The sequence below is a fragment of the Aricia agestis genome, chromosome 6 (genome assembly GCF_905147365.1).
Source record: "Aricia agestis chromosome 6, ilAriAges1.1, whole genome shotgun sequence".
NCBI classification, from domain to species: domain Eukaryota; kingdom Metazoa; phylum Arthropoda; class Insecta; order Lepidoptera; family Lycaenidae; genus Aricia; species Aricia agestis.
The window spans coordinates 18097103-18107372 of record NC_056411.1 but is presented as its reverse complement, the minus strand read 5'-3'; the positions used below and the strand labels follow the sequence as shown (position 1 = coordinate 18107372).

General features: G+C 38.5%; 1 protein-coding gene across 1 annotated transcript; it reads right to left on the bottom strand.

The window, feature by feature from the left end:
- Positions 1-3988: 3988 nt before the first annotated feature.
- On the bottom strand, positions 3989-9134 carry LOC121728236. The gene is made up of 4 exons (XM_042116376.1): positions 9043-9134; positions 5643-5756; positions 5111-5307; positions 3989-4126 (listed from the first exon to the last, which is right to left on the bottom strand). The coding sequence occupies exons 1-4, from the start codon at positions 9110-9112 to the stop codon at positions 3989-3991; spliced, it is 519 nt and encodes a 172-aa protein (XP_041972310.1). The 5' UTR covers positions 9113-9134.
- Between the last annotated feature and the right edge of the window lie 1136 nt (positions 9135-10270).

The window sequence follows — 10270 nt, the reverse complement described above, 5'->3', positions numbered from 1 at the left end:
AAAGTGAAAACCATTCAGTAGTAAAATATTTTTATACAATTCAACAAAATTCTTTGTTTTCTTTTTGTTAAAAATATTTAGATTTTTGGAATACAGTTAACGCAATACGTACCGTAGTTAATAATTAAAATGTAATATTAGGAGTACTCAGTATTAGATTTACATTATAGCGGTAACAAAAAATATGTGACAAAAAAAAACAAATTCTGCTTGTCTTTATAAAGTTAAGACTTAAGAAGTAAAAATTTATAATATTAAGTGTAATCTAATTGTAATAACAACAATGATGAATGAATATTTTTGAATTATTAGATGTTAATTTATGATAACTATATAGACGAATTAAAATTATAATTAGTTAATATGAGCCTTTTTTAATTTCTTACAAAAAAATAATAATAAAGAATTCGTAGAAAGATAAACGGTTATAAAATTATATGTGTGCGTAAACGCTATAATTCTTTTTTTGTTGTTTGTCAATGTCTAGTGAAGATTATTACGAAAATAAAATATTTAAAAAAATGCGTGAAAAATTAGAACATTTCAGAATAATCGTAGCTTTTGACAATTTAAACTTTATAGATATGACGGGACAACGTCCGTCGGGCCCGCTATACTCCACTCGGGCTAGCTTGTCGCTAGCGGTCGTTGACTCCCTGTCAAAAACTTGTCATTTTCCATATAAAACCACTATAAACAATGTCTGACACTTCATTGTCGATCGCGGTTTATATGGAAAATGACAAGTTTTTGACAGGGAGTCAACGACCGCTAGCGACAAGCTAGCCCGAGTGGAGTATAGTTATTTATATTATAATATAAATTATAAGGTATAGGCCTTACAAAAGTGTATACTGTCTTATTCCTATAAAAACCTGGAAACCCAGAAGAACCGACGAATCAGACACACGTCACTTTCAGGATTTAGTTAATATTAACTCCAGACTCCAGAGGCTTTGTGGCAGGGGCGTAGCTACCACCGTATCAGCCGTATCAATTATACGGGGCCCCTAAAACACGGGGGCCCCCAATGTCCGTCAGCAAAAATAATAAAAACTCCCCCCACCTCCAAATTGGGCCCCCAAAAAATGTTTACACGGGGCCCGGTCGAGGCAAGCTACGCATCTGCTTCGAGATATAAAATCTACGTTCCCGCTGGAAAAATGTCCCCATTATTATTCACAATACACAAAGAGCGAGGATTTGTGTTAATAAATTATTGGCTAAACGGAACAGATAAATTCTCTCGTTTTAATATGTCTCGCGCGTTTTAGGATTCCGTACCCAAAGGGTAAGAACGGGACCCTGTTACTAAGAGTGGATTGCACCAACTTACTGTGGTTATTGTTATTGCTACAATTAACCTTAACTGTAACTATAATAACGCCTATGGTGCAACCCAGGCCACCCTAAGCCATCCTCGATCACGGTCCCCTATGGCTCATTGCATTCCACCAGAGGTTACCTCCAGGCTCCATCTACTGCTATTCCCCGAACTCGGTATGCTGTCCACGTTTAACGTCATTCCGCGTATACTGTCCACGTGACACGGGATAACTGCTGGATAACCATTGCAATAATATGCAATTGACAGACCAACGTTATTTGGTCGAATATGTCAATTCAATGTTAATTGTGTCACTATCGGCTGGGTTTGACGTAACGCAACCAAACTACTTAGGTCCCCGATTTGTATAGGAATCAACTTCTCTGATAGTACACCGGCACTAGAAAGTACTGGAATAGACTAAAATGCAATTTTGCGCTAAATGAAAATAAAGCCGCTACAGTTCCTAGGGAGGCGGCAGCGTCCATAGGAGGCCGGCAGGTTTAGTACATGGGGCGGCGGAAATAAAGTGGCCTACGCTCATAAAATATGAATTCGGCACTGCTTCACGCCCAAACCGCTGCACTGATTTTGCTGTACGATTCCCGCGTTTAAACGGATTTTGGCGCGAAGGAGTTGAGGGCGTCATCTAGATAAAAAAATAAGGTTAATGACCTGGCTGGATGTAGTTCTGATGAAGCGAAGGTACTGGAGCGTGGCTAGGAAACTAGGCCGTAGTTGACATAATGGACCATGCTGGCCCACTACAAGCCAAGTACAGGATTCGGCATTACGAGAATAGTTTGAACGATGCGCAAGGATATAAAACACTTTACGATCTTGTCTCCAGATATAAGAGTGCTTTGGTTAGAAAATATTTCATATGTATTATGCACATCGACATTCTCAAAGAATACATAAATATATTCTTTAGAAAACTCAAGATTCCCGTAACTAGAGGTATGTTTGGTGGGAGTGTCACAACTCACACCGTAGCCTTTATCTGTAATGCTTTTACGTTATAAGATAATTGAAAGTTATAGCTGCCACAGAGCGAGCTGCACTGTTTCTAGGATAAGACGCAGAAAAGAAGCACTACACCATAAGTTTTAAGTAATGTTATTATCTTAAATTTATATTACTTGCTTATATTTTAGATCACAAGTAGATTCTAAATTTGCTCCATATCATTTCTTATAGTCAACCACAACTATTTACTAGTTCACTGCGAGGCTAACATTGCTGTTAATCTTTAGAACAAGAGTGTTCGCTGGCACTGTCATTATACGTACACATAATATCACACCACCTCACCGTTAATCTGTATTATTAAAAAATGAACTTTGTATTTCAAAATATTAATTTCAGTGCGAAAGATAATAAATATTTAAATACGACCACCGCAGAGGCGAAAGAAAGTCCGTAACTTGTATTACAAATTTTAACGGTCAAAGACTTCAAGCCTTAGCGCCGAGTCACAAGTCTCAACGTTAGAGCCATTTCACACCGCACACGGCGCGCATAGCCGGCCACACAGGCGCTGTGCCATCACAGCGTTATATATTACGAAGCAGCCTAACGTCAACGCTTCGTCTCAAGGGGTGCAGCTGTCCGTCAGGTGTGCGTTGCGACGACGCAGCGCGCCGTGTAAACACCTTGGTTATTTGTATCTAAAACAACGCAACGGCAGCTCTGCGTCGACGCAACGCTGACACAACGTACCGTGTGGACTAAGGCACTGCCAGACCGTAAATTTCAACTCTAAGTTCTGTGGCGTCGTATATTTTAACGATGCGACGCCGCAACGCAGTATTGTGGCCCAGTCCCAAGCCAGGCCTTCAGGCCTTCAGTCGTACAACGTTACACATTGGTGTGAGCGGCACCCCAGCAGAACGTCGGCGCATTGTGCGCGAGTATGAAGGCAAATATGTCATTCCATATTAGAGATATCCGGGGCGATCCACCGACAAAAGGATATACTAATACGTGTGATTTATTCCGCTGTGGCGAAATATGAGGGTGCGTACCCCATATAAATATGGGGGTAGTTTTATTAAGCTGTTATAGGTTAGTTACGAGTATTTCCGGTCTGGTACAAATTCTTAAACATAATATATACCAATAATAAAAAAAGGGAAGGGCATTTGATGTACCGGAGCAAACGAAGCAATATGAACTGACATAGGTACATTTTTCCGGTTAAAAGAGAAGGAAGATGTATCTTTCCCCCCAGCCTTCCTTTCGCCCCAGCAGTTCGCTGGGCCGTTGTAGGCTTCATTTCTGCTCTAGCTCGCGTTGAATTTGCACCGACCGCTCAAGAACTGCTCGAGCTTCCGTGTATTGCAGATATTATATGAACTTAGTATGAAAACTGCAGACCGCCGTGCGGCAACTGCATCCTACAGCCGGTTTCGACTGCAAGATGCGGTCCGTCTATGGCCGGTCTTACGGTCTTTCTATTTCAGGTAATTTTTTAAACATCCCTAAAAATCGCAAAACGCCGCTGAAGGAGTTTTTGCGTCACAAAATATTCCTACTGTACCCATTAAGCCTAAATACTTGGCAAAAGGCCCAGCAACTAAATGTGGCAATAAAAAAAACAAAACGATGATACCCTGTATATTTAAAAAAATTAAAAAGTGTTCCAAAATGCCGTCAGCTTCATATCCTATCGGATGTACCGTTGACGGCACCGGCCAGAGCGTCCACCCCCCTGATGATGCCGATGGCCATGCGCAGACAGAACACCGGCTGGGAGTTCTCGTCCGCCGCGAAGAACTCCACGTTGGCGTTGGTGCCCTGGAAGGTTGGATTGTTAAGAGCGCACCTGACAATAACTAGTATGTAGTCAACATACTTTAACCTAGATCTCAAAATCTGTAAGGTCTAGAAAACTGATTTTTTTACACAAGTAACTTCAGTTCATGAAGATTAAATGCTCAAGACGAAAACACGATTACTGAAAAAAGTGGTCGACAGTTTATTTTTTACAAAAAACCTTGTTTTAGACACATTTTTGCTTGGATCTTCGAAGTTTGCTGTCTTTTCTTTAATATTTTTTAATATCTAAAAAGGTATTGATAAAACCTAAATTTGCTCAAAACACTTTTTACATAATCATTATAGTTCGTCTTTTATTCAAGTAAAACTAACTTGGCGATGATTCCGCGTCGTCCTTTTTCACCTGGCATATGTAAGACGGGCGTGAGTGTGAAGAGAGAAGGACGATGTTTGATTTTTAGAGTCAGGAGAGCTCTTAAATAGTGTAACAAAACTAAGTTACTACTTTGTACTACTGTGTATGTCTTCCATATAAAAAGTTCACTGTTAAAAAAGCAGCGTTGAAAGAGAAAAAAATTTTTGTGATTTGTACGGGAAAGCGCCCCAGCGCTACGGATTTTCCCATATAAAAGTTTAAAGTTAAGTTCTTTCAGTGCTGCTGCTTTCACAGTAAACTATACAGGAGACTCATACACACCCTAAAGTTTTATCACATAGTTCGGTTACACCCTGTATAATATGTTAAACAAAAAGCCTTTCCAGATAAGAAAAAAGAGGAAAGAAAGAGAAAGAAGAAGTTCGTCTAGTACGTCTAATTCTTATTACGGAGAATCGCAAGAAGGGAATCATTCATCTTCTCAGGCAATCATATTATGATGCGCCCGAGTTAGAGAGCCAAGATCGTCGAATCCAGAGGCGTTGTTATCGTTAAATAAGACGTCCATTATTGACTTTAACCAGGAATTTGACAGTTCATTTGAGATTTACTAAAGAGTGACTTACAATAGGGAAGAAGGCCTCGATAAACATGTTTAGCCGGTACTGCACCACCTCGCCTTCCATCAGGGGGCAGTAGGTGTTGGTGATGTAGTCGCAGGTGATCTCCGCTGCGCCCAGGGGGTAGGATATGGCTGGAGCCTCGAAGCTGCCCAGCAGGAGCGAGGCGCGAGCGAAGGTTCCCATTGAGCGGATGGTGCGGGCTGGAAGAGCACAAGATTGTGGTAATTTTTCGGTTTTGCAGAATTAAGGAAATCTTTAGAGATCCCAGATGTTCCATCAAGCAAAAGTTTTGCAGATCTATCACAAAAGAGGACGGGAGTGACTAGAAATTACTAATTGTAATAGTGATTTCTAGTCACTTCCTTCTTCATCACTTACTTTAGCCTCCTTCGTCACTTACCTCAATAATATTGTGCCATTTTCATGTACTTTCAGGTAAGTAAATTAATTCGTAGGCAGTTTGGTCGGGCTATTATGATATTCCGAAAATGAGGTCAACAATAGCAGGAACTGCCTTGGACACAGATCTACTTACGAGCTCGGAAGATGATGTCGATCTCAGCCATGGTCAGCTGCGGCAGCTGGCAAGGCGGCGTGACGCAGCCCGACACTTGCGTGTTGATGGGCAGATCCCCTGCGTTGTTCACGCCTGGAACATACACGAGAAGAGTACTGAGAGCGAGAAGGGTAGATGTGTGAATATGATTAAGAAGGGTAAGAGCCCCGTAGATTTAAATCGTTTTAAATCTATAGTAGGGGAGGGGAAGGTGCTAAATTTGTAGTCACTTGGGCGTCATGGAGACCTAGTAGGTTTTTTACATTAGGTAAAACTGATTAAAAAAAATTAAGAGCGTTTTTTTATTTTAGCGGTGGGTTCAGAAACTGCGGCCATTTTAAAGTTTTGAAAAAGAAAATATATTCAGAAAATTGCTTAATTCGGTCAGTTATTATTATATTTTAGACAAGGACAATCATTTAGTTTAGGGTGAAATTAAATATCTACGAAGCTTAGTTAGGAAAATATTAAGCTTTATATTTTTATATTTTAAAATGTCCCTACAGGCTTACCTAACCTTTGAATCGTCAGTGCTTTATATGGAAGCTTCTTCGGGGTATACTTAACATCCTCTATCTTAATCTGACAAATCCGACGACATTTCAATATTAAAAAAAAATTTAAGCCACCACGTGAGAACTCTGATTTCTATACCATGATGACTAGACACATGTCGGAAGCCTATACAAGCTTAATCTGACACGCTCGAGCTAGTCCCGAAATCCCCTCTTCCCCTCCCCAACTACTATGAAAAGCCCCGCAGACTACAGAATTTCAGTTGCCAAAAATTTGAACAAATTGGGGTTTACGAGTAAGTATTTTTCGGCCCATACAAATCGTTCATTGTGTGTACCTCCATAATCTTCATTACACATTTACTGAAACCAGACATTATTATTTTACTCTTTATTCGTGTGTTAAAATAGGTTGATTAACTACGAATTTTGATGAATTTTTCCAATCCAATAACCAGACTTTATTTTCTCATCTTAGAATTTCTTACTTAACGGATTAACATTTTCATTATTTCCAACAATTTAATATCTCAATTCTTAAAAGTTCGCACGTGCATTCTGAAATAGCGCGAGCTACCCCTGTGTGATACACGTATTTAATACCAGGAACTAGCGTAAATTAATATTATTATTTCTAAGAATTCTTAGCTTCAATCATAAAATACGGTAACTAAGAATTTCCGCGTATTGCTTTGTCTTAATGAAATTATCTAAAATATTGATCAGATTTCACAATCTAAGAATAAATAAAAATCTAATTAAAAATTTAAGTACTTAAATACTTAATTTCATCTGTTTTCACGAAACAGCAATAATTCCTTAACTTTAATTTAATGAAGAGTTGTATTAAAAACGTATTTTAGTTTCTTCTGTAGCTTCCATAATATGTAAGTACCTGGATGACCGAGCTTTGCTCGGTATAGCAAACATTCATTGACTTCGTGTTACTTAATAACGTCATCTGCTGGTCGTTAAAACAATTAGTTGCTGACAAAATAGTATTATTATTCGCCAATAGATGTCAGGAAGAGTCATATTTTTCAATTTATCGATTATCGATAAAACACGAATAAAAAGACATTTTCTGAAAATGATTCCTAGCTAGATCGATTTATCGCACCCGAAACTCCCTATATACTAACTATATATATATATATATATATATATATATATATATATATATATATATATATATATATATATATATATATATATATATATATATATATATATATATATATATATATATATATATATATATATATATATAGTATAAAAATATGGAGTGCCTCGTGTTATCCACTTTCAGGCTTATTTTTCAATTTTTTTGCAGTCAATTTGAACTAAATAGCCAATCGTGCTTGTACTTTGTAGCTGCTATAACAATTTAAATATAATGCAGAATAGAACGGTTTCGCCACCAAAAAAGTTTGAGAACGTTTGGGAGTCCATACAAGCACGCCGCGCTGAAAACACTAGACTAGAGCAGCGGTTCTCAAACTTTTTTGTTGGCGAAATCGTTTTCGGAAGTGTCAATTTTTTCGGACCCCTATATAATAATGTTTAATCATTGAACGAATTGTCTCCATGCTGGTGTGTAATGTCCTTTCTAAAAATAAACTATGCATCGTTTGCGGAGCAACGAAAATTGATTGATATAACAACCAACTTTATGTACGCGTTCGTACAAAAGTTGGTTGTAACCAATTTCTTGGAAATAAAGACTAACCTAACCTAACCTAACCTACTTATTCGTGTTCCATCAAAGAAATTGATGCAAAGGCTTATACATTACTATTGATCAATATCATGATCTGACAGTTGGTTTCGACTTAACTTGACCAAATTAAAGAGTTCCCGCAATATAGTCCATGAATAGTGGTGAGCAACTTCTTGGTCTCGGTCTTGGTCTTGCAAGACCAATACCAATTTTGCTCATGATCTTGCAGTCTTGAAAAAAAAGCAAGACCTGCAAGACCAAAACAAATCGTGCTCAGCACTACATATTACTACATAATATGAATCAATTTTTCTGCCCCCGTAGACAAGTGGCAAAACGCTAACGCTAACGCTAACGCTAGCGCTACAAAATGTATGGATTTGACATTAGTATTCGCTAGCGAAACGATGACTTATGTCAAATCGCATACATTTTGTAGCGCTATCGCTAGCGTTAGCGTTAGCGTTTTGCCACTTGTCTACGGGGGCTGATAGTACATTCGTGAAATCAATTTTTTGACTCAGTTTCTCTTCCATAGTGTTAATAATTCGTAGGCTATAAACTCAATAACTAGCAGATAATATATTTGGTTTATCTTATCGCAGTCAGTAAAGTAATTATTGCAGTGGCGATTGGCGAACGCTTGGGGAATTGCGCTGATACAGAATGGGGATTGTACCCTTTGTTACTCGGTGGTATAATAATAAATCGATAATGGGCTTAAGCTTGAATGTTTTATTATAATAACTACTAAATCGACACTACAAATTACCCAGGTTCTGGGCCAGGGGGGGCAAATCAGAATCATAAGCTAGGTGTTTATAAAGAATAAACAATTAATAATTTTAAGTCGTAAAAATATTGTATTGCAAACAAATGGAAAAAATTCGTTTTCTTAATTTTTAAAGATAAAAGTACGAGATAATATGCTTAGTAGGGACGTCAACATGATCCAGGAGGGGGCAGCTGCCCCCCCTGCCCCCCCCTCGGTACGCCCATGGTATAGAACGATAACTCTCGTACAGCCTGCTGAAAATACTAGACTATAGAGCAGCGGCTCTCAAACTTTTTGGTGGCAGAACCCTTTTCATATTTTTGAATAATATTTCATAATTTATTTTTAATAATATAACAGGAAACTCACATCTTGAGACAGCAGTGCTCTGGGCCCTCGCACACACCAACAGAGCTGACAACAGCACCAATCGCAACATCTTGCTACACTGTCACACTGATGACCGTACTTATATGACTACTCTTATCAACAGGTGTCCAGGTAACGTTGATAACACTGATTTGGTGATTAATGAAATATCTTCGATTAACTCATGCCCACCTGTTATCGAAATTGTAAACAAACTTTTGGGAAATAGAGAACACTTTCTAATTTTTTTGATTGTTTAATTATTATTTTTTTATGAAATAAGGGGGCAAACGAGCAAACGGGTCACCTGATGGAAAGCAACTTCCGTCGCCCATGGACACTCGCAGCATCAGAAGAGCTGCAAGTGCGTTGCCGGCCTTTTAAGAGGGATCAGGGTAATAGGGGAGGGTAAGGAAAGGAAGAGAAGGGAATAGAGGAGGGCAGAGAAGGGAAGGGAAGGGAATAGGGTAGGGGATTGGGCCTCCGGTAAACTCACCCACTCGGCGAAACACAGTGCAAGCGCTGTTTCACGCCGGTTTTCTGTGAGAACGTGGTATTTCTCCGGTCGAGCCGGCCCATTCGTGCCGAAGCATGGCTCTCCCACGTATAAAATTGTTGATTAATGTTTGCTAGTGATTAACGGTCTTACCACAAAAGATTTAAACATAATATTTATTGAACAGTTGTTTTGAGACCATTTTGTACTGATTTTTTTTCTAATCAACTATTCAACAGTATAAATCTTTTGTAGTAAGACCGTTTTAAATATATTTTAATATCTTGGGTAAAAGTCCACGACAGCTTTTTCGGACGTTATTTGGAATCACACAATCGAACTCGAAACTGAAGTTGTTTTTAAAACCTTACCGACGAATATATATTAGGAGTACCAAACCTTACCCATACTTGGGCAATGTTTAACATCAATTGTGTATCATCCCACAAAAAAATACGTATTTTATACTGCATTCATATTTCATACGTAAAAATACGTATGCAATATGAATGCAGTTAAGTTCTTTATATAATTTAGAGAACATTACTGCATTCAAAACCTAAAAAAAAACGTGGATCAAGACACAAATGGTTAACAGCGACCACTTAAGAGGGCGACTAACCCCAAAAATCAAACATCGTCCTTCTCTCTTCACACTCACGCCCGTCTTTCATATGCCAGGTGAAAAAGAACGACGCGGATTCATCGCCAAATTACATTTTTCTCAATAAC

Excerpts from the sequence above, each read along its gene's own strand:
- LOC121728236 (XM_042116376.1), bottom strand. The coding sequence starts at position 9,112 with ATGTTGCGATTGGTGCTGTTGTCAGCTCTGTTGGTGTGTGCGAGGGCC. Across the intron at positions 5,757-9,042 it reads GAGCACTGCTGTCTCAAGAT|GCGTGAACAACGCAGGGGAT; the intron begins GTGAGTTTCCTG and ends TGTATGTTCCAG. Across the intron at positions 4,127-5,110 it reads TCGAGGCCTTCTTCCCTATT|GGCACCAACGCCAACGTGGA; the intron begins GTAAGTCACTCT and ends CCAACCTTCCAG.